Here is a 26,196-nt window from a genome sequence, read left to right as displayed (position 1 = left end):
TGCCATCTTAAGCAATAAACACCTTCACGTTGTGTTCATTGATCACAGGATCCTGGTCATACACTTGAGAATAGTACGGAGGCGTTAGAAAAATAGGTCATAAAACTATAGACCAGTACAATGATACCTGTATCCGTATCAATGTCAATGATTGAGATACTCTATAGTGCCAAACCCGACGTTTGTAATTCTTAAATGTATTTTGACTACAATAATAGCCTCGGAAAAACGCCATTACATGGTTTAAGATACATTTATTAAATCCACATGGTAATTTAGCGACAAATTCGGCAGGTGTTTCTAAGTATTGCTGTATCAATCTTATAGGTTGCAAACACATCTATTGCAAACTGAGTCTCTGGTCACCAGAAGTGCGGAGGTAGCCCGGATTGAAAAACATGTTCATCATTTCATGAGCCGTAATTCTAGGGGATACAACAACAACGGGTGTCAACGTATCATAATGCATCTGATGTTGATGTGCCTTTTTGTATTTATCCCTTTATTATAAACGTCTTGTTTATGTTTCGTTTTGTAATACACAAACCTTTTTTAAAAGAAAGTCAAACGGTAAATGAGTATAGATACTTGACAACAAACGTAAGGGACCAGTTACGAATCATTTATTCGTCGTAGTGTCGTTCGTATCATTGCCTGCGCTGCAACGTACAATCTGGTATTTACTTTTTGTCGTTTAATCGTTTCACACGCTTGGAATGGTTAGTGATATCGGTCATTTGGATGTATTTTTATTCTGACAGTCTGCGTAGAACAATATATATGCAAAAAGCTACAGAAACATGCTCAGTAGCAAAAAGTTTAAACATAAACCCGGTTTAGTGGCAATGGGCAAACGCCAAAGACATAGAACACAAATTCACAAACAAGAAACATAGAACAGCACAAAACTCTACAAACAGCACAGTGCATAAATACTATGTATATATATATATATATATATATATATATATATATATATATATATATATATATATATATATATATATATATATATATATATATATATAATTGATATTTCATGAAAAAAAACTTGATAAACAATTTAGTTTCACGATCTACCCACATGAGATTTGATTTCATATTGTTGAACAATACACTTTCTTGTATATAGAGTTAAGTGAAGAAGATGAATTCAACCTCCTTAATTGTGATAACTTTAGTAGTGATATCTTAGAATATAATGTTTTGGGCAGTGTTAATGATAATAAAGCACTAGCGCACGACAAGTTCTCATATCGTCTTCTGAGAGGGACGTTAAATGGGGGTCCATGTGACAGTGCTTTACACTGGTGCACGGTAATTAACCTTGTTAGCTCTAGCAAGGGATTTTTTCAATTGTCTGTGCACGCACTATCTGGTCGGCGTGGAAAAATAGTCTTTGTGAAATATACTCCAGGAAACTATTGTTTGTGTATTAACAAAATTGATCAACATCAATTTCGAAGACAATTAGATGGTGAAAGCATCAATAAAAACACAATGCTAATAAATGCCTAAAATTTGCTTCAATCTGTGCAAAATATGACTGACAACATAAACTTCCTATTTCAAAATGGGGCATTGCGCTCTTTACCTTATCTTATCGTTCATATTTATATGCAACAACCTTTTGAACGTTGTCAATTACTGTTCTAAACGTAGGACATATCTACAATTGATTTTAATAGACATGGGGAATTGGGTTCAAGATAGTGGAAGATCAAAACAAGGTCAAATCACAACGCCATAACTCATTATTTTAAAACACATTTTTACTTACTAGGCAAATTATTAAATGTTTTTTGTCATGTATTAAGTACATAAAATGAGATCACCATTCAATTTATATCGTAGGTTGGCTTATGCATTTTACCTTCGTTTTCATGTTAAATAGCCAATCACTTAATTTCCTAAAATTATTATCAATAATTGCAGTATGCGATGACAAAGCCAAAATTAAAAACAAACAAAACACTTCTTTACTTAAGTAAGTGACAGCGGGCATTCAAACAATAAACATTTCAGCATGTTGTTAAGCGGGCTTTATAAATAAATATTGACTGGTAACCATTTTTTTTATGAGGCACGCTTTATATAATTTGTACTTGGGAAGACATTACATGACATATGTTTTATGAGTACAAGTCTAAAACTACTGTCGTCTAAATTTAAATTAAATTTCCCTTTAAGGATATAAAGTGCAATTATATAAGAAATAGTACATACCTCACAGTCAGCCAATACATATCGAATTGAGGTCAGCCTTCGGCTTCACTCCTGCAAGGAGGCCCTAAATGGTTTGAACTATTTCTTAAATATAAACCGTACAACTGGAAACGCATAGAAAACAGGAGCTACGAATTAAAATAAGTACAAAAGAGAACAAATCATTCTCGAGGGGAGTTTTTTCGGAGGCACTTACTTTTAATTTGATCATTAAATTATAGCAGTATCGGGTTAATTACAACGTTTATTACCATCATTGTAAAACGTACCGTAATGCGGTAGTATCTTTCCAAGAATCATTTAGAGAAATTAAAGGATCCATAAGGACCAGAAATTAAACGCCTACACTATTGTTACTTTACTACCCTTCTAGCCAAAGCATTTTAATTATGAACATGCTGAAAGGGACTTGATCTTCACACTGTTGATACTTTACTTCCCTTCTAGCCAATGCATTTTGATTATGTACACGCTGGAATGGACTTGATCTTCACACTGTTGATACTACACTATACTTCTAGCCAATGCATTTGAAATATGTACACACTTGAATTGACTTGATCTTTACACTGTTGATACTTTACTACCCTTTTAGCCAATGCATTTTAAATATGTACACGCTGGAATGGACTTGATCTCTACACTGTTGACACTACACTACACTACACTTTTAGCCAATGCATTGTAATTATGTACACGCTGGAATGGACTTGATCTTCACATTGTTGACACTACACTACACTTCATGCGAACGCATTTTAATTATGTACACGCTTGAACGGATTTGTCACTACCATCGTAGGCAATACAAAAAGGGTTCATTTCACGTAGTTCCAATTATATAATAGTGTAACATGTATCTGTATGTTATATTCAGTATATTTTTGTTTATTGATCTGATTTTATTGTTACATTATCTAGATTAATTAAGTAAACTACGTTTGATATTTTTTAGAATGTATTCATCAGGATTTGTTTTGTTTGAACTTTCTAATTATTACATATATAGTTTAAGAATAAAAAAGACCATTATATGTTTTATCTAATAAAATTTTAAAGAAAGCTCTTTAGGATTTTTATATTATGTTTTGGAAAATATTTGGTATATAAGGGCAATCTTTTCTGATCATTGGTCTTAGACCAAACTAAAGTGTCCTCGAAAAGTTAAGTATATATAAAGGTTTCATCGGCGCTGGAACATTTCAAAACTCTTGGAATTGAAAATTATTCTGAGAGGATGACATTTCAACCTTTTTATTATTAAAGTGTTGTTGGATTCAAATAATTCTTATATATTGTGTATTTCTCCAGAAACGAAGCGATAATTTGCCAAATGACCGTAAGTATTAAAATACTTCGATCTCTTTTAATGGAATTAGATAAAGAGTTATCTTAGCTGAATCCATTTTTCAATCTAGTATTTTTTTCCCAATAAAGCAAAAGCTTTGTAATCTATCAATTTCCACTGTTTTTAACGAGCGTTAAACAAGAATATTGAATTCAAAATTAAAGCAGTAAGCAATACTGCAACAAAAGCCCTTACACTGATAATTCATCGAGCTTGTACAAGTTAGCATGTTTCTCACTGCGGCACGAACGTTCTTCTAGACGTGATTATCGTGCATTAAATAGAACGTAGCATGTTTTACACTGCGGCATAATCGTGCATACACAAGAGCGTAGTATGTTTAACACTGCGGTATGATCGCGCTTTTGGACGTGATCATCGTGCATACAGTAGACCATTGCCTGTGTTACACTACATCATAAGCATGCTTTTAGACGTGAGCATCGTGTATACAGTATAACGTAGCACGTTTTAAATTACAACACGAACGCGTTTTAAGACGAGAACATCGTGCATACAGAACAGCAAGCGTAGCATGTTTTACATTGCCGCACGACAGCTCTTCTACGCGTGAGCATCGTGCGCTTAGTAGAGCGTAGCATGTTTTACATTGCCGCACGACCGCGCTTCTAGGCGTGATCATCGTGCATACAGTAGAGCGTAGCATGCTTAACATTGCGGCATGAACGCGTTTCTGGACGTGAAACTCGTCCTTACACTAGAGCGAATAATGTTTAACACTGCAGCACGAACGCGCTTCTGGACGTGAGCATCATGAATAAGTAGAGAGCAGCATGTTCAACACTGCAACACGGCCGCGATTCGGACGTAAGCATCATGCATAAGTAGAGCACAGCATGTTTTACATTACAACACGACCGCGCTTCTAATCGTGAGCATCATGCATAAGTAGAGCGCAGCATTTTCAACACTGCATTACTACAACGCTTCTCGACGTGAGCATCATGCATAAGTAGAGCGCAGCATGCTTAACACTGCATCACGACCACGCTTCTCGACCTGTATATCATGCATAAGTAGAGCGCAGCATGTTTACTGCAACACGACCGCGCTTCTCGACGTGAGCATCATGCATACAGTAGAGCGCAGCATGTTTACTGCAACACGACCGCGCTTCTCGACGTGAGCATCATGTATAAGTAGAGCGCAGCATGTTTACTGCAACACGACCGCACTTCTCGACGTGAGCATCATGCATAAGTAGAGCGCAGCATGTTCAACACTGCATCATGACCACGCTTCTGATCGTGAGCATCATGCATAAGTGCACCGCAGCATGTTTAACACTGCAACACGACCACGCTTCTGATCGTGAGCATCATGCATAAGTACAGCGCAACATGTTTAACACTGCATCACGACCACGCTTCTCGACGTGAGCATTATGCATAAGTAGAGCGCAGAAATTTTTACATTATAACACGACCGCGCTTCTGGACGTGAGCATTATGCATAAGTAGAGCGCAACATATGCAACACTGCATCATGACCACGCTTTTTGACGTGAATATCATGCATAGGTAGAGCGCAGCATGTTTAACAATGCATCACGACCGCACTTCTGGACGTGAGCAACATGCATAAGTACAGCGCTGCATGTTTAACACTGCATCACGACCACGCTTCTCGACGTGAGCATTATGCATAAGTAGAGCGCAGAAAGTTTTACACTATAACACGACCGCGCTTCTGGACGTGAGCATTATGCATTAGTAGAGCACAGCATGTGCAACACTGCATCATGACCACGCTTCTTGGCGTGAATATCATACATAGGTAGAGCGCAGCATGTTTAATACTGCAACACGACCGCGCTTCTGGATGTGAGCATGATGCATAAGTAGAGAGAAGCATGTTTAATACTTCAACACGACCGCGCTTCTTGACATGAGCATCATGCATAAGTAGAGCTCAGCATGTTTAACACTGTAACACGACCGCGCTTCTAGATGTGAGCTTCATGCATAAGTGCAGCGCTGCATGTTTAACACTGCGCAACACGAATGCGCTTCTGGACGTGAGCATCATGCATTAGTAGAGCGCAGCATGTTTAACACTGCAGCATGAACGTGCTTATAGACGTGAGCATCATGCATAAGTAAAGCGCAGCATGTTTAACACTGCAACACGACCACGCTTCTGGACGTGAGCATCATGCATTAGTAGAGCGCAGCATGTTTAACACTGCAACACGACCGCGCTTCTGGATGTGAGCATCATGCATAAGTAGAGCGCAGCATTTTAAGCACTGCAAAACGACCACGCTTCTGGACGTGAGCATCACGCATAAGTAGAGCGCAGCATGTTTAACGCTGCAACACGAACTCGCTTCTGGACGTGAACATCATGCATACAGTGGAACGAAGCATGTTTAACACTGCAACACGACCGCGTTTCTGGACGTGAGCATCATACATTAGTAGAGCGCAGCATGTTCAACACTGCAGCATGATCGCGCTTTTGGTCGTGAGCATCATGCATAAGTAAAGTGCAGCATGTTTTACATTGCAGCACGGACGCGCTTCTAGACGTGAACCTCGTGCATACAGTAGAGCGTAGCGCTTTTTTAATTGCAGCACGGACTTGCTTCTAGACGTGATCATCGTGCAAACAGTAAAACGTAGCATGCTTTATACTGCAGTACCTCTTGGCTAGATCATCGTGCATCAATAGTGTATTTGGTACACATACACGATTTATATTCCAAAGCAACCAGCGAAATTAGATGCAGTGACTTTAAAACTCTAAGGTAAAACATGTCCTTAAATCGAAGATATAAGGAATGCGCTACATGCATATTCAAAAACAATCAATGAAAATATAGGCGTTGACAATTACATACTGTTACATTGATGTGTGCATAGTTATAAAGAGAACGCGTTCAAAACCATTCCGGTGGTATTTAGTACTTTAAAATTCTGAGAAATATAGAATTACGATGTTTAATGACTTGTAGAAGTTTTAATGTAAAATGAGTGGACAGAACACGACGGTTTATTGCCAAATGGTAAACAAGGTTTAAGCAGCATGTTTGTTTTAACTTGATGACACCTAGTTACATGAAGCCACATTTTAAGTCCAACACCTCTAAATAACTCTAGAATTTCTATTTTCTCCCATGATATAAATAATTTTAAAATCAGTTCAAATAATCATTTAATTTTATTTGAGTAAGTTATTTCTTATTGTAGAATTTATTGTTTATATAACATACATATTCATAAAATACTTTTTCAATTGCGATTTCTCTTCCGTGTGGATGGAAAATCTGGTCCCTTGTCTGAAAACACACGCCTGGTAGTTTAACCATAGAATTCGCCTGCGTCACAGCGAGGTTATATTTTATCGTTTGCCTCACTATATTTCTCCTAACAGGTCATTGAGGTGCCCACCTGTGAACCAGCTTAGCAACACCATTGAAACTACTCGATGTACATACATTCGACATATGCTGTCATTGGAAACAATCCATTATTATTTGAATGTGGATGTATTGGTGAGGATCTCATAGTTGCAAATAAACGAGGCAAAAATGACTGTATACTGATATTTCATGTCTATTATGGAAGAGTATATCGTATATGTGTTATGGTCATATAGCCTTGTCGACTTGTTTTATGTCGACATTAGAAGTAATAATATCACGTAGTGTTAACGTTATGTCGACTTATCAACCAACAAACAAATATGTTGCTGAAATATTTGTCCACAATTAGATTAACACGGTATGTCGACGTTACAATAATAAAATCAATATATTAGGTATGTTCAATTGGTTTTGCAGACAAAAATAAGTCATCATATCAACTTATTAAGCAAATGCCATAATTAGTTAATGTTACAAAATTGATAGCCAGGAAAACACATACCATTACAATTTAATTTTTCTTAAATATTTAACACTTTTTCTGAAAAATATACTATAAGGATTACTAAGTAATCATGTAACTACTTAGTACGTAAACGTTTCTTTTGATTTGTGATGAAGCTGTCATATTTTGTATGGAATTCGTATATTGTTTGACTTTCTTTCGTATGACTTGCAATCTTGAGGTCATACACTCAGATATATAGATTATTGTAGGAACATAAAACAATACCACACAAAGATATTTATTAACAAATTAAAGGAAACTACAATTAAACTTGTTTTAACGTTGTTTAAAAAACAGACAGCAACGCGACCATATAAAACGTAAATCAATGGAAATCTAAGCCAAAAGAACTATAAACACCAACATAGATAATTATTCACCAAATACATTGGACGGAATCCTATAAAAGTACACGAACTTATAAAAAGTAAACATACGCATAGTACATAAGCCACAAGGAAAATATATACTACACAACCAAACAGCAAATACAATGGACGGAATAACATAAAATAATTATTAAATGAAATCCGAACTGTTCATTGTTCTTTAACTGTCGTTCGACAGTTGACGTTTAAATGATACATGACATTAAAATGGAATAAATTTCAAGAACAAAAATAAGATGAAAAATCAAACTACAGTAAGGCTCATCTATGAATATATTAAATGCTAAATAATGAACTATAACAAACAACAGCTTTGCAACATTACGCATTGCCACAACCAATACCCATATGTGAAAAACTACAGAAACAAGCTCAGTAGCAAAAGGTTTAAACATAAACCCGGTTTAATGGCACTGGGTAAAGACAGTAGAACAAGTAAATTATTACATTGTGAATATTGTCCTGTTAGCACTCGAAATCCCTGTTGGATATATACATGTTATAGTAAGGAACAACTCTGATATCTTCGGAGAAATTATCGTAGACGACGGAGCGAAAATGTCATACGTATGTCAGGTGTAAAAGCTGAGGTCAAGAATGTCGGTGAATCCTTCTTTTGATCCCACAAATGGGCAATGCAAAACTGGAATTTCCGGAAGTGTATGGATTGTTTGTTTCTAGTCGATATGAATAATATGGTCATTTCGAGATGCAAGCATTGGAATTCCTGAAATTATATGAATAATTGTTTGTAAAATATCACAAATGGTCAGGCTTAGAAGTACTTCAGTTCTACCTAAGAAGATTAACCAAGCTCACATTTGGCATGACCTCTGACTTTTCTACCTAAAGTTCTTATATATGCCTTTTACATGTTAAGCTGCAAGTAAAATATTTATCAATTGACATATTTATGCAATCCTTTTCAAAGTTTAATGAAACCACCATAACTAGGTTCGAACAGTATAATTATTCTAAGCATGTATATCGAAACAGATTGACGTAATGTAGACAATGCGGAATTATATGAAAATGTTTGATTTTCCGGTTAGCGCAGTGTTTAGTGCACTCGCTTCTCACCAAGGCGGGTGACCCGGGTTCGTTTCCTGGCCTGGGCGCATGTGAGTTCGGTTAGTGGTCACCAAGCCGGACAAGTGCACAAGTGGGTTTTTTTCGGGCACTCCGGTTTCCCCCACAACACAAGACCCCACTCTTTCGCAACATCGTGCAATCGAGAGTGACTTAGTATGACTTATCATAACTTCCTTCACAATCGTTGTGAAATACATAATTTTAAACTAAAATGTTTGTATTTTCCATCGCAAATTTTAAAACGATTGATATGTCTAAATCGTTGAGTAAAATGGTCGGTCTAATTATTTGATACCGTGTGATTATGTATTTTTATCGGATAACATTGTTGCAGTTAATTTCTTTGTGCACTTTTTATTTTAGTATTGAAAACTGATCAATACATTTTTATCACTATAAACTTTTGTATGAAACAGAGTTTTACCTAATTTATTTTGCAAATTCGCGATTCGGACGTAAGCATCATGCATAAGTAGAGCACAGCATGTTTTACATTACAACACGACCGCGCTTCTAATCGTGAGCATCATGCATAAGTAGAGCGCAGCATTTTCAACACTGCATTACTACAACGCTTCTCGACGTGAGCATCATGCATAAGTAGAGCGCAGCATGCTTAACACTGCATCACGACCACGCTTCTCGACCTGTATATCATGCATAAGTAGAGCGCAGCATGTTTACTGCAACACGACCGCGCTTCTCGACGTGAGCATCATGCATACAGTAGAGCGCAGCATGTTTACTGCAACACGACCGCGCTTCTCGACGTGAGCATCATGTATAAGTAGAGCGCAGCATGTTTACTGCAACACGACCGCACTTCTCGACGTGAGCATCATGCATAAGTAGAGCGCAGCATGTTCAACACTGCATCATGACCACGCTTCTGATCGTGAGCATCATGCATAAGTGCACCGCAGCATGTTTAACACTGCAACACGACCACGCTTCTGATCGTGAGCATCATGCATAAGTACAGCGCAACATGTTTAACACTGCATCACGACCACGCTTCTCGACGTGAGCATTATGCATAAGTAGAGCGCAGAAATTTTTACATTATAACACGACCGCGCTTCTGGACGTGAGCATTATGCATAAGTAGAGCGCAACATATGCAACACTGCATCATGACCACGCTTTTTGACGTGAATATCATGCATAGGTAGAGCGCAGCATGTTTAACAATGCATCACGACCGCACTTCTGGACGTGAGCAACATGCATAAGTACAGCGCTGCATGTTTAACACTGCATCACGACCACGCTTCTCGACGTGAGCATTATGCATAAGTAGAGCGCAGAAAGTTTTACACTATAACACGACCGCGCTTCTGGACGTGAGCATTATGCATTAGTAGAGCACAGCATGTGCAACACTGCATCATGACCACGCTTCTTGGCGTGAATATCATACATAGGTAGAGCGCAGCATGTTTAATACTGCAACACGACCGCGCTTCTGGATGTGAGCATGATGCATAAGTAGAGAGAAGCATGTTTAATACTTCAACACGACCGCGCTTCTTGACATGAGCATCATGCATAAGTAGAGCTCAGCATGTTTAACACTTAACACGACCGCGCTTCTAGATGTGAGCTTCATGCATAAGTGCAGCGCTGCATGTTTAACACTGCGCAACACGAATGCGCTTCTGGACGTGAGCATCATGCATTAGTAGAGCGCAGCATGTTTAACACTGCAGCATGAACGTGCTTATAGACGTGAGCATCATGCATAAGTAAAGCGCAGCATGTTTAACACTGCAACACGACCACGCTTCTGGACGTGAGCATCATGCATTAGTAGAGCGCAGCATGTTTAACACTGCAACACGACCGCGCTTCTGGATGTGAGCATCATGCATAAGTAGAGCGCAGCATTTTAAGCACTGCAAAACGACCACGCTTCTGGACGTGAGCATCACGCATAAGTAGAGCGCAGCATGTTTAACGCTGCAACACGAACTCGCTTCTGGACGTGAACATCATGCATACAGTGGAACGAAGCATGTTTAACACTGCAACACGACCGCGTTTCTGGACGTGAGCATCATACATTAGTAGAGCGCAGCATGTTCAACACTGCAGCATGATCGCGCTTTTGGTCGTGAGCATCATGCATAAGTAAAGTGCAGCATGTTTTACATTGCAGCACGGACGCGCTTCTAGACGTGAACCTCGTGCATACAGTAGAGCGTAGCGCTTTTTTAATTGCAGCACGGACTTGCTTCTAGACGTGATCATCGTGCAAACAGTAAAACGTAGCATGCTTTATACTGCAGTACCTCTTGGCTAGATCATCGTGCATCAATAGTGTATTTGGTACACATACACGATTTATATTCCAAAGCAACCAGCGAAATTAGATGCAGTGACTTTAAAACTCTAAGGTAAAACATGTCCTTAAATCGAAGATATAAGGAATGCGCTACATGCATATTCAAAAACAATCAATGAAAATATAGGCGTTGACAATTACATACTGTTACATTGATGTGTGCATAGTTATAAAGAGAACGCGTTCAAAACCATTCCGGTGGTATTTAGTACTTTAAAATTCTGAGAAATATAGAATTACGATGTTTAATGACTTGTAGAAGTTTTAATGTAAAATGAGTGGACAGAACACGACGGTTTATTGCCAAATGGTAAACAAGGTTTAAGCAGCATGTTTGTTTTAACTTGATGACACCTAGTTACATGAAGCCACATTTTAAGTCCAACACCTCTAAATAACTCTAGAATTTCTATTTTCTCCCATGATATAAATAATTTTAAAATCAGTTCAAATAATCATTTAATTTTATTTGAGTAAGTTATTTCTTATTGTAGAATTTATTGTTTATATAACATACATATTCATAAAATACTTTTTCAATTGCGATTTCTCTTCCGTGTGGATGGAAAATCTGGTCCCTTGTCTGAAAACACACGCCTGGTAGTTTAACCATAGAATTCGCCTGCGTCACAGCGAGGTTATATTTTATCGTTTGCCTCACTATATTTCTCCTAACAGGTCATTGAGGTGCCCACCTGTGAACCAGCTTAGCAACACCATTGAAACTACTCGATGTACATACATTCGACATATGCTGTCATTGGAAACAATCCATTATTATTTGAATGTGGATGTATTGGTGAGGATCTCATAGTTGCAAATAAACGAGGCAAAAATGACTGTATACTGATATTTCATGTCTATTATGGAAGAGTATATCGTATATGTGTTATGGTCATATAGCCTTGTCGACTTGTTTTATGTCGACATTAGAAGTAATAATATCACGTAGTGTTAACGTTATGTCGACTTATCAACCAACAAACAAATATGTTGCTGAAATATTTGTCCACAATTAGATTAACACGGTATGTCGACGTTACAATAATAAAATCAATATATTAGGTATGTTCAATTGGTTTTGCAGACAAAAATAAGTCATCATATCAACTTATTAAGCAAATGCCATAATTAGTTAATGTTACAAAATTGATAGCCAGGAAAACACATACCATTACAATTTAATTTTTCTTAAATATTTAACACTTTTTCTGAAAAATATACTATAAGGATTACTAAGTAATCATGTAACTACTTAGTACGTAAACGTTTCTTTTGATTTGTGATGAAGCTGTCATATTTTGTATGGAATTCGTATATTGTTTGACTTTCTTTCGTATGACTTGCAATCTTGAGGTCATACACTCAGATATATAGATTATTGTAGGAACATAAAACAATACCACACAAAGATATTTATTAACAAATTAAAGGAAACTACAATTAAACTTGTTTTAACGTTGTTTAAAAAACAGACAGCAACGCGACCATATAAAACGTAAATCAATGGAAATCTAAGCCAAAAGAACTATAAACACCAACATAGATAATTATTCACCAAATACATTGGACGGAATCCTATAAAAGTACACGAACTTATAAAAAGTAAACATACGCATAGTACATAAGCCACAAGGAAAATATATACTACACAACCAAACAGCAAATACAATGGACGGAATAACATAAAATAATTATTAAATGAAATCCGAACTGTTCATTGTTCTTTAACTGTCGTTCGACAGTTGACGTTTAAATGATACATGACATTAAAATGGAATAAATTTCAAGAACAAAAATAAGATGAAAAATCAAACTACAGTAAGGCTCATCTATGAATATATTAAATGCTAAATAATGAACTATAACAAACAACAGCTTTGCAACATTACGCATTGCCACAACCAATACCCATATGTGAAAAACTACAGAAACAAGCTCAGTAGCAAAAGGTTTAAACATAAACCCGGTTTAATGGCACTGGGTAAAGACAGTAGAACAAGTAAATTATTACATTGTGAATATTGTCCTGTTAGCACTCGAAATCCCTGTTGGATATATACATGTTATAGTAAGGAACAACTCTGATATCTTCGGAGAAATTATCGTAGACGACGGAGCGAAAATGTCATACGTATGTCAGGTGTAAAAGCTGAGGTCAAGAATGTCGGTGAATCCTTCTTTTGATCCCACAAATGGGCAATGCAAAACTGGAATTTCCGGAAGTGTATGGATTGTTTGTTTCTAGTCGATATGAATAATATGGTCATTTCGAGATGCAAGCATTGGAATTCCTGAAATTATATGAATAATTGTTTGTAAAATATCACAAATGGTCAGGCTTAGAAGTACTTCAGTTCTACCTAAGAAGATTAACCAAGCTCACATTTGGCATGACCTCTGACTTTTCTACCTAAAGTTCTTATATATGCCTTTTACATGTTAAGCTGCAAGTAAAATATTTATCAATTGACATATTTATGCAATCCTTTTCAAAGTTTAATGAAACCACCATAACTAGGTTCGAACAGTATAATTATTCTAAGCATGTATATCGAAACAGATTGACGTAATGTAGACAATGCGGAATTATATGAAAATGTTTGATTTTCCGGTTAGCGCAGTGTTTAGTGCACTCGCTTCTCACCAAGGCGGGTGACCCGGGTTCGTTTCCTGGCCTGGGCGCATGTGAGTTCGGTTAGTGGTCACCAAGCCGGACAAGTGCACAAGTGGGGTTTTTTCGGGCACTCCGGTTTCCCCCACAACACAAGACCCCACTCTTTCGCAACATCGTGCAATCGAGAGTGACTTAGTATGACTTATCATAACTTCCTTCACAATCGTTGTGAAATACATAATTTTAAACTAAAATGTTTGTATTTTCCATCGCAAATTTTAAAACGATTGATATGTCTAAATCGTTGAGTAAAATGGTCGGTCTAATTATTTGATACCGTGTGATTATGTATTTTTATCGGATAACATTGTTGCAGTTAATTTCTTTGTGCACTTTTTATTTTAGTATTGAAAACTGATCAATACATTTTTATCACTATAAACTTTTGTATGAAACAGAGTTTTACCTAATTTATTTTGCAAACATAACAAAAGTATTTGAAGTCGTTGTATGGTACTATATGGTCTTACCTGACAAGACAGGAGGATGGATGATGGTGAATAGGGTGGCGTGAACGGCCTCACCTCTATGTTGTCCTGTGTTTGTAGCCCTGACATGTACGTTTAATGTTTCTGTATTGTGTAATGTTAGTCCGCGAGCAGTTGCCACTGTCTTCAAGAGAACATTTGTCCAGTCTTATTTGCTGAACACGAAGTGCTCTTGCTTTGTTTTCAATAAAAGTGGCATAGTTTTGTAAATAAATTGTTTCTAAGATATTTTAAAATTAATATAATCATTTGCAGTAACGTGTTTTTCATTTAGAGCAGATTGGACTCTGGTCATGAAACAATTGTTTGAAGAAAAACCAAATCTGCAAAAGTATTTTCAATAGACCCTCCAATTCTTTATATTGCATCTTTGTCTAAATGTGCAACATTGGTCTTCGTCCGAAGATTCTTCGACTTCTCTAACAATGCAATGATATTAACTGATTTTTTTTTCAAATCGGTTACAATTGGTTACAAGCGTAACCTTTGGGTGGAAGAGGATCGATGATTACCCCCGGTGATACCATACGATCACTTTTCTGTCCCGTGGCATCAATGGCCTTGACCACACCTTTATAAATTCTGTCTGGAATCAAATTTTAAGTCCTTAGCGTCAAAAGCCAACATTGAATGCTGGCTTAATACACACGAAGCTATGAATACACATTTTGTTTAACCTTGCATCAACGCAACCACCATAAATGATATAACGTCTGAACAGTAGTGGTCTGTTCCAAGACCTACTTTGAATCGTGTATATGTCAGATTAATAATCAAGGTCCATCTGCATTGCAAAACGGGGTGTAACCATATATGTTTTCCCTTTATTTTCAAATATTGAAACGACAAGCTCATTGTTTTTCCCTCCGTGGGTTGTGATATACCCGTTACCAACCTTTTGGAAACAACCAATACCAAAAACCAGAAATGATCAGGTCCTGCAAATCATATTTCTTTATCGTTTGTGTGTAACGTGATCCTTTTACCCCCTTATACCTTTGTTTTGTCAAGAAGGTTGCCATGTAGGAACGTATACATGAGGCCAAACTCCAAACTGTGAAAACACAAATAAAGAGATTGGAAATAAGGTGAATGAAAATATGAATATCATTGAGTTTTCTGTAATTTACTGAAACGACACTAAATGTTAAGTGTCTTTTAACGTTTAGAATATAAAGGGTATACCGATTGAACTTTCGTCCAAGATTCCGATCAAGTATGGAAGTTGTAAACAACATTTGCACCGTTAGTCTTTGCTAGCTTTCTTCAGCTACTCAAAAATTGTTCGTTGACTGTGTATGCTAAGATACAGGCATATGAAGAAATATGTCCGTTTATGGACAGTACAACACATTCTTCGACCTATGATACAAATATATATTAAGATTAAATAATACATTGAACACAACAGGAACAGTAATCGTCGCAAATTTTAAAAAAAATAAACCCTGTTCAGAGGAGTAAGGCAAGGGTCCAAACAATAATAAAAACACTCCGGATAGACCACACACTCATCAAAAATACTTACACATAAATGTTAGGAATACCGCCTTGGAACTAAACACGACTTCACTGGAACACGAGTCCACTTTTAAACTAGTTTGTATGGCATTAACCTCACACTTGTACCAACATTTATCACAAATTACAAAGTTTAAAATATTAACCTCACCAGAACAGGCATCAACTTGGAACACTGAATGATAGAGTAAAAAATAAAATATAAACGGATCAAGTCATTTCGATTCAGAAGGGACGGATACAAACACCACCTGCAAATGAAGTCAATTTTCAGATACAGTGGTAGCTCAGAAATGCACGATAAAGTCATAGCTCGATTAAATCTATGTCTTCATATAGAAAACTAATGAATGTATCAGCATCATGTCATATTTGTGATAGTTGTGCTCCAAATATGTGACTTTTCACACTAAGATTAAGAATATAGAACCGCATGTTTCAATTGTTGAGGAATGAAACCAAACCATTCTTACCGTGATATCGATAGAAAATAGATTTCCGCGTGAGAAGGATTCTTCGTCGTGAGCTAACGTCCATTGATAGAATGCCATAGCAATGCCCTTGTCCGCAATTGTCCAAAGTAATTTGACACGGACGCACGTATCTCCATGCCATATAAATGCATCAGTTATCTGAAAAAAAACAATGGTTAGATATTCAACTTCTATTACAATTCCAGATATATAAACAAATGGGACAATGAACTGATCTTTGCTCTCTGTGGGAACAAATCCATCGTCCGAAAATACATTTGCTTAGTATTCAGTGTTGATGATAAATCGTTAGCCAAAGTGCAACAGTTCATTGATTTGTCACTTGTTATTAGCTGATGGATCTATATCAAATATAAAAGTTTGTCCGGGAGGATAACTTGACTGGCGAAGAAAGTGTTAACTTACTAGATAAAGATAATGACCGGCAGTGATGTACGCATGCTTGTTAATGTTAATTTTGCGATTATTGTCCGCATCTTGTAACTGTAAACGGGGTAGATAACTAAGGCATCCACAAGAAAACGTAGAGTACGGGGAAATGTATCTAGACGCCATTCCAGATGCGGTGAAGAAGCAAATACGTTATGTTACCGTGCTGTAAAGGAGAAAAATAGTCAACAATAATAATCGGACCGGTTCTATTCAAAGGCGATTTTGTTCAATGAATGCAGGACCCATTGTTGCGATTCACTCCAAATCAGCTTTTTGATTCTATTAACGCAAATGTTGATTAATTCGTCGGAACCAATACCTTCATATCTCAAGAAGCTTGTCAAGATATATAATTGTTTCATTTTGGAACAAATGTAAGTGCTCACAAAGAAACGATAAATAATCTTCATCCCTTCCTTTATTTCAAGCATTTGATATATTGCGGTAACATTGTGCGATTCAATTTCAGAAGCACACATACTACGGCACTTAGACGTTTTGTGCAGCTTTGCTCTTTGCATGTTTGTCTTTATTACAAATAGTTTGCCGTGAAAAACATAGAAGGCTTCGTGATAACAATCCATGCCTCATATTTTTGAATTCTGGCGGTGAAAGATCACACGTAAGGCCATCTGAACTCGCACTTTTTTTAAGAGTTCTATGTCATCTTTTAGTGCATTAACAGTCAAAAATCACTTTCCTGTCAACGCCTTTGGAATTCGGACCGATTTTTTGCAGAAAGGTACCTCCCTGAAAAGACATACACTTCTTACTTCTGTAAAGTTGTATAGGTCCTGTGTTCTCAGACATCTGTCGGACAATCGAACCGAGTACAGTTTTATGCCACTTTCGTGTCATCCCCAACAACGGAAAAAGAAAGAAGAAATGAATGATTGCTTTGAAATAAAGTGTACCTAAGATAAGCAATTTGTGTTGTTTGTTTTAGTTTAATATCTCAGAAATATAACATTAACTCAGATAAAACAAATGCCAAATCTCCTTTGGTGAAACGTTTATAATACATTTTCTCTCAGATAATCAGGAACTGGCAGCTGATGAAAAATCAAATACACAACATGTGATCGCAATAAATTATCTAATTTATAGACTAGGGCTATGATTGTTTACACATTTACACTGGTAACTTTAAATGTTTTAAATTTTGCGTCGTTATGTTAAGCCTTATGCAAAAAAACAGATACTGTTTTTCTTTCTTTTTTAAAATTTAAAACAATATTGTTACTTGACACCATTTTCTTACTGTTGTGACAGCATTTAAGTAACATTTATGCCCAGACAGAATAGACAACAAGTTTTAGATTTTGTGAAATGCATACAAAGCAGCAATTGAAATGATTAAATTTGTCAAACCTGTGATTCTCTGTTCCATTCATTACAGAAATTATTAGTTTAACAGTATGCAAAGATTGACATGTGTTTAAAGACTATATGCCAAACTGAGTAGCTCTCGGAAAAATGGTGCATTGCGAGAAATGTAAAGATATCACCAAAAATTGAAAGATTCATGATTATTGCTTGTGTTTTTGTTGGTCAGATGACTGCATGATGCAGAAAATGCAGAGAAAAACATCCCTTGCAGGAGGGTTTTACTAAATTTAAGTGTTGGTTTATAAGGCTGAATGTGGCAAACATTTAAGAAAGCAACACTTTTCCATTGTGTATATGTTGCTAAATAATAACTGATTTGCTGTTAATATAATTTACACTCAAACAATTACCTGAAATATCTGATTCATAGCTGCATGATGTAGTCTTAGGTTGCTTGACCGCTTCGTGGACAAATGCCATAGCTGTTTGGCACATCATCAGAATCTGCAGGAAAGACACAATGTTTACATCTGTTAAAGGATAAAAAAACACTGTACAAAATAATTTAAGGCATACACAACTCTATATGTAGTCATACAATTGATCAATGGCGCAGACGAGATCAAGAATTCAGCGATTCTGAGGACAATCATAAAATATAATACATATAGGCGAAGTTTTTGCCCATACCACGAGTAAAATTTACCAACTGACAATAAAGTAGTTTGATGATTCAAAACAACAATTTGTTTAGAATTTCTACTTACTTAGAGACCATGTCTCTTTCTCGGAGACCCTTGCTATGAGCAGGTATCCCCATTCGTACACGACCGTTTTCTGCCTATGAGATTCAATTAAAGTATCTACAGATCAGCAACAACAATACTATTGTGTTAAGGCATTTTTGAGTGTAATTAGGATTGTATGGAGGAATAAGGCACTCCTTATAATGTTACCGGCACACTTATTGGTTCGTCATCACCGTTGTAGATGCACAATCACACAACTGACCACGTAAACACATACAAGTGTACCTCCTAAACACAAAGTGCGTCATGGTACCTCTAAACCTGGCTTAAAAGACAAACCTTGGACACAAACTAAGTATCTCAACCTGTGAAATTAAATTATGCCACCAACAAACGCATACCTACAGAACCGCGCATTAGATAATTCTAACATTATCCACATCCATTCGTGTTTGGCTGGGATTTAAAATCGATGAATTTAATTTTGTTTGAAAGAAATCCCTTTCTTACATTAGTTACAAGCCTTTTACACACATAAATTTAAAAGATAAATTAGACTGGTCTAACTTGTGTTAGAAATATATATAAGACAATTATATATTATTAATTATATCTTGTAGTTTTAAAATTATAAATTTCAGTCTCAAGTATTCTATGATTAAGCAATATCAACTGGACAAATGATAACCAGATATTGTATCTACATAACTTAAAAATTATAACGATTTAAACCCTCATTATTTACCTTATCTTTTCATGTCTATATCATTCAATGATTCTTCTGTGAATGGTCTTTAGGGTGTATCATTTAAGTTTGTCCTCTGTCAATTGGCTTCCTTGAATATTTAGTTATTTCTGTTCTGTGGTTATTCCTGTCAATATCCGTCGTCTTGACGTAGGTAGTTGAACAGGGCGATTTTCGCTTGGGGTATGACTGGTTTTCGTGGTCACAGGATAGCAGGAACACACCTAGCAGGATCAGGCTACCTATCCGTTTTACTGAAAAAAATCTTGATATTCCAAGTTAAAATAGAATATTGCCTAATGCATCGTAGTGTGCGTGGGTAATAACCAGCTGCCCTGTTAGTTCAGTTGGTATGAGCGCTGTGCTAGTGTTTCGGCAGTCGTGGGTTCAATCATAACTCCGGGCACTTTTTCTCTATAGGTTTTTTTATTGGTGGCAGCGGTAAACGGGAGGAGTCCCTCTGTCGGCCTGAAAGGTTAATGGGGAAGGTGTATATTTTATTTGTTTGGAAGAACCAGCCACCCGGTTAGTTCAGTTGGTTGGGGCGATATGCTAGTGATCCGGCAACTCCACTACCGACGCATATTATCCTCCCACGTTTTCTTTTTATAATATACAAGGGTTAATAATTGATGACTTACAATTATATTTGATAATGTACAAACCTTTTTGCAAATGACAATACCAGTTTAGCATATATAAGTAGATTTACTTTGCACATCACTGTACCTCATGAAATCAGTACCTGTTAAACAACTCGATACACTTGATGGCATCAAGTAAGATTATCAATAACTATTTTATAATAAAACTACAGAAACTGCACAATGAAAATAAACATTTCTGAATTCGAATTTAAAAATTTTCTTGGGCAAACATTGGCTATGTTAACATACTACCATGCTTTTCAAACTGTTCCTTCCGACCTTGAGCGTTCTAAATATCAAGCATTTCTCGAGAATGAAAGTAAAAATATCCTGCGCCGTATACCTTGGTTTATACAAACTATGTCGTAGTTTCCGTCTATGTTCTGTACAGTCAATTGTTTAGTGACACGGCTGATTTTTAAGCTTCGGGAATGGATTAAATTCCACACCACCTACCAATCCCTCTGGGTATCGGCTGTCAGAATACACACACCCTTATGACATCATTTAACCAACTCGACCAAATGTAGTAGAGAATCCAAAATTTGGACAATGCAGACGAAAAAATGGCGCGAATGCGATTCCGATGATGTATCCAGAATTGATATATCATTGGATGAGCGTTTATTTTGATTGACAGTCGGCGACTGTTTATATAAATGCGAATACATACATATCAATCTTAGTTCATAAATATTTTGTCTCCCGCCCCAAAAAAACATTTACCATTTGCTTACCGGTCTGCACGCGCCTAATATGAGCAATGAATGATAAGCTGTTTTGGTTCCCCTTTCATAGTTCAGTGATTCCCCGAAACTCCGGCAAAGAAATGAAGTAGTCCCCTTCATATGAACTGTATATGACTTGTAATCGAGCGCTGCACGATCGACTTCAAGGCCGTAATAATGCGTCAACGTTTGTATACTGAGAAATTCAAGCAGTGTCTTTATTATATGAATTGTGTTCAACTTACCATCTGAAGAAGGCTATTCATCAACATGCACGTCTATTTGTTCCGTTGTTGAAAGCCCAGCCATGTTTGTTACTTTTACAGTAAAATAATAGGTTCTGTTGTGAGTGCCATTATGAGTATTCTTAACATTTAATTTGTCGAGTGGTATTGTGTAGTTAATGTATGCACAGGAACCAATATCTGGACAGTAGCATTCTTCTGATGAGCATGAATCCTGAAACGAGAGAAATAGTGTGATGTTTTTATAGTACGCAGTTTAGGACACAAATGATTGGTTAGGTAACTGATTGACACTAGTTTCATTACATATACGTGTAGATATACATACATTTATGGTCATAACAGCATGGTGCTCACTTAGTAGCTCGGTCATTGTGTCGGCTATTCCAAACGTCCAATTTATTTTTAATAAGCCACTATGTGGATCAAGTGCGGCAAACGTCATTTTCATTTTGGACACGTCCGTGCTTTTATGTACATACAGCATTTCATATCTTATCGTATCTTCCATAAGCCATAGGTCGTGGAGGTGTGGCGCAGAGCCATCAATAAATACAGTTCGGTTATCACTAAGGGTATTTCCAGCTATATCAATAGCCTTTACGTTCAGTGTGTATGTATCCCCATCAGTAACATTCAAATCATTGCAAAATAATTGATTCGTGAATGAAGGGACAGGTTGTTGTACAGAAAATGTACCGTGATTCAGGCTCCACGATATATGGTATGCAATAATGCCATACACATTCGATGTTCCTGATACAGGTATCTCCCCAGTCATTTGCTCGTAAGATCCTTTTATGAGACCGTGCGGGTCGGGGTCGATAGGATTCAAAAGTTCATTATGAATGTAGAAATCGTTGAAAAAGTAATCTTTCCAGCTTATGCAGACATCGTTGTGATTGGTTTGCCATGTGTAATCTGTAGCAGGTGACGATGATGTAAATCTAAAAGGATTTTCATTCGAGACTTGATTGGACGAAGTGTTATCGTATAGAACAAAACGGCGTGACTGTCGAACATTGCCTGCCACATCCTTCACCTCAAGTGTCAAACAATAAAGCCTTGGTGTGTCTGAAGTAAGATTTAGATCCATGTTTGTGACTGTGTGGTTAACCGTTGTAATCAAAACGTTGGTTGCGTAATTAACCTTCAGCGTCCCTTCAGAGGGCAAAACTTCATTTACCCGAATTTTGTAGCTCTCAATGGATGAAGAGGTGTGTGAGGCTCCCCCTGGAGGAATAGGATCCAACCAACCGTCAAACTCGACGTTGTGGAAATATGACCGCGTGATCCGTTTGTTCAGATGGAGAGGATCAGAGCCACATGTTGATAATTGTGAACAGTGTTCAGGTGGTTGGCTGTCATAGCGATAGCAGACTGTTCGTTGTTCTACAGTTTTGTGGTAAGGTTTAGCGCTGTGAACAGTTTGGGTTCTTGTATCTTTGGCTTTTAAGTAGCCACCACCTTTAACTTCGTATTCCAAACACAACCTGTTCACAAATAGCAATTGCTAGTATACAGTTATTTCATGGTTATTTATGTAAAGGTCAAAACTGTTGTTCCAGGGTGGAGCGGTGACATCTAAACTGTTTGTCGAGGCTGATAGGCCGAGGACAACAGTTCAGAATGTCATCCCCGACGACACCAAAAGACAACGATATTGACTGTTACCCGAGTAACAATTAAATAACTGCTCTATTACACGTTTAAATTTATATAACCAATCAGGGAATTAAATTTGATTTATTTTCGTACAATTTACTTACGCCTGGCCATTTGCGAGTGTGTATGTAGTCGTAAAATTATGTGAATCATAATGTGCTTTCCTTACAGACTGGCTCGAATTTACATCTGTAAGTCGTCTGTTTGTTGATAAAGTAGTGAGCGAACCTGTCACAAATACAGTCATAATTTGATAGTAAAAAGTAAACTATGTTAACTTCGCTAACGATCGATTTCAAACATGTCTATTAACTTTTTTCAGTGTTTACAAGCACAAAATGGTACATTATACAGCCGAAATTTTTTTCGTCGTCGCAAAAGTGTTATATATTTCCTGATGTTATGTTATGTACATTAGCTGGAAAAGAAACCTTAAAAAATATACTCACATTTGTCATTTACAATACAATGAACTACTGTATCTAATATATGAGACACATACCTGATACGGATTGGCGTTGCATATATACTGTTGCGTCCGTTATTCCGAAGTTTTGTTCAACAATATATGAAGGGCGCGAATAGCTGGAAATGTCAATTGTGTATTCAGTGCTCAAATCATACTGCATAATCGTCGGCTGATAATTTCCATATATATCTTGCAAATACTGACACTCGGTTGAATTGCTCGATGACATTGCTGTCTTGTTTTCACCATTTGGTCCAATCGCGACAGTGTCACATGTTAAGATGGATGGTTTCTGAATTGGTTGACACGACGTTTCCGCATAATTTGAAACACTGGTAAACCCCGCTGCGCACGAGCAGTCCTTGGTTAGACCATTTCTACAGCTCCCTGGCCAACAATAGTGGTTGTTCCAGGAACACATCCCTAAATGACACGTTGGACATGTTGGAAACATACGTATACAAGTATGAACCATGCTATTATTAATGTCATTTGTAAAGAACCTGTAAATACGATACAGTTTGTGAAAAGAAAACAGTTTTGTAACAAATATTTTGTTTGATTTTATTATCGATTGATGTTTTCATATTTTTCCCGCGTTTTATAGAAAAATGGACTATAAAAAGAAGACCTTCTCTCCTTGTTCAAAAGAAATATATATTTTCAAACTTGAGTAATTATTTTGTCATAATATGTTTATTTCAAATTGTATATCCTTACGCTGGCATTCTTTGTCGCCGTTGTATCGCTTGAAGAATACATTGTTGTCGTTACACTCCTTGCAGTATACATTGTAGGATGATGTGCAGCTTCTGTATTTACACTCGGCGATTGATGGACATACTTAAAAAGAAACCCGTATTCCCTGAATTGGTTACAAATGTTGGCGTAAACGACATTGTTTATTCCCTATAACTACACGACTATTGAAGGTGTCCTTCTGGTGTGCCATAAATTAAGGGTTGGTGCTGAAATTGTTTCGTTTGGACGTACTGGTAGCCCGCTTACACACCATAATAAAATTCATTTTGATGCGTTAAGTGTACTTTTCTGAACTGTTGAGTACTCTCTGTAAAACATAACCTATCGTGTCCATCATATTTGATATGTGTTAGACCAAATGAAATATGTCCATCCGAAATCTAATTTACACTTTTAAAAATGTATCCTTTTTTTTATAAGATTCCGAATTTTAGGTTGAAACAACTCAATCTCATATGAAAATGTGACTGAGGTTTAGGCGGCCTATTGGAAAAAGGAATTATGTAATTGATTAATGTTCCTTAAAAAGGTAATAACAAAAATGTCGTTTTTTTATTTAGCGTTGACATTCAAAAAACCAAACAAAAGAAGCGGCAAAATTGAATTTACTTGAAAAACATCAACTGTACATACATGTTGTCATCAATAAAACGAGGTATTAGTTTATCTAAGTACAAACATTCGTTTTATTTCCTACGTGTCCATGTTTATTAAATTGAATTGTGACATTCAATACATGTAAATAAACTCTAAAGAAACTGACAATCATGTGGCTCTGAATCATGCATTCTGGTGTTTAGCTTGTAAGGGTGAAAGGCCGACAACTGTCCACTTTTTCAGAGAAACGAACAATCCGAGACACGCATTGCCGAGGCTGTTTATTTTCGCTGACAAAATGGACAGTTTGAGGCATTTCACTTGCTTCAACGTGTAAACAACGAGGTCCAATCTTGAATTTCATGGTGCCATTGTCAACTTATTTGACTCTGTCCAACCCATTGAAAAGATATTAATCATAATTTATCTTGATAATCTTAATAATCTTTAAAACAAATTAATCTTATATTAGTATTGATCGGTTTGCTATATAAATTGAAAACGAAATATACGTTCAACTATAAAAATGCTTTACATAGTAACGCAAAATTGGATAGTCAATAGTTATTGTATTATTTTATCATCCAACCTATGAACTAAAACTAGACACGAACACCAGTAAAAAAAAACAGAACAATAATAATCTTGAAACACAAATAGCAAAATACAAATAATTAACCACGTGTGATACTAATAGACTTAAACACGCAACATACAGAAACAATTGTTGAATTATATCAAAGTGATTAAATGCTACCTTCAAATTATTCAATATTTATTATATAATTATACATATATGACATGCTAGAATCAACGAAATGACGCATCTCTAACAGTATCAATGTGAAAGCACTTTGTATGACTTTCACACAGATAGACTTAACTACATGAACATTAAAGTGTACATCTACGTCAGCAGTCAGTTTGAATAAGGCTATTTTTGACATTATCAATTGCTGTAAATCGCATCTAACACCATAAATGGTAAACATTTAGGAAGTGCCAAAACAAATGTTTTTATGCGATGTTTGAAAAAATTATACTTAAACGACCATCATTGCTTGTTCAAAACAACTTAAGGAAATCACGTTTAATACAGATTGTAAGAAAACTATATTAAACCCTTTAAAACAAGGAAACCCTATATTATTTTCAAATCACTGAAAGTGTTCTTTAAGAGTTAATATTTATCTCTCAGACGAGTAACTTCTCAATCTTCCGTATTAGAACCTTTTACAACCATGATATGTTTTAAGCATGCCCGAAAAGGGTGATTAATGTTAAATTTGATAAATCACTGAACGTTACTATTTCAGTAAAGCGGTCAACACTTAAAGATTAAATCTGATAAGC

The 26,196-nt window shown here is 36.5% G+C and overlaps 1 protein-coding gene and 1 long non-coding RNA gene across 2 annotated transcripts in view; both read right to left on the bottom strand.

Annotated features, from left to right (window-relative positions):
- Positions 1 to 26,196, bottom strand: part of LOC128223585 (uncharacterized) — a 187,483-nt gene that overhangs the window by 150,565 nt on the left and 10,722 nt on the right. The window contains 1 exon segment of the mRNA XM_052932860.1: positions 24,205 to 24,327. Within this exon segment, the coding sequence (XP_052788820.1) occupies positions 24,205 to 24,327 (123 nt within the window).
- LOC128222843 (uncharacterized) lies at positions 12,786 to 16,499 on the bottom strand. Its single transcript, XR_008259241.1, has 4 exons — positions 16,455 to 16,499; positions 15,646 to 16,156; positions 14,443 to 15,514; positions 12,786 to 13,589 (listed from the first exon to the last, which is right to left on the bottom strand). It is a non-coding gene; the product is annotated as an uncharacterized LOC128222843 (long non-coding RNA).

The sequence above is a fragment of the Mya arenaria genome, chromosome 17 (assembly GCF_026914265.1).
Source record: "Mya arenaria isolate MELC-2E11 chromosome 17, ASM2691426v1".
NCBI lineage: Eukaryota > Metazoa > Mollusca > Bivalvia > Myida > Myidae > Mya > Mya arenaria.
The sequence above is the reverse complement of the archived record's forward strand: the minus strand, read 5'-3'. Positions and strand labels throughout refer to the sequence as shown.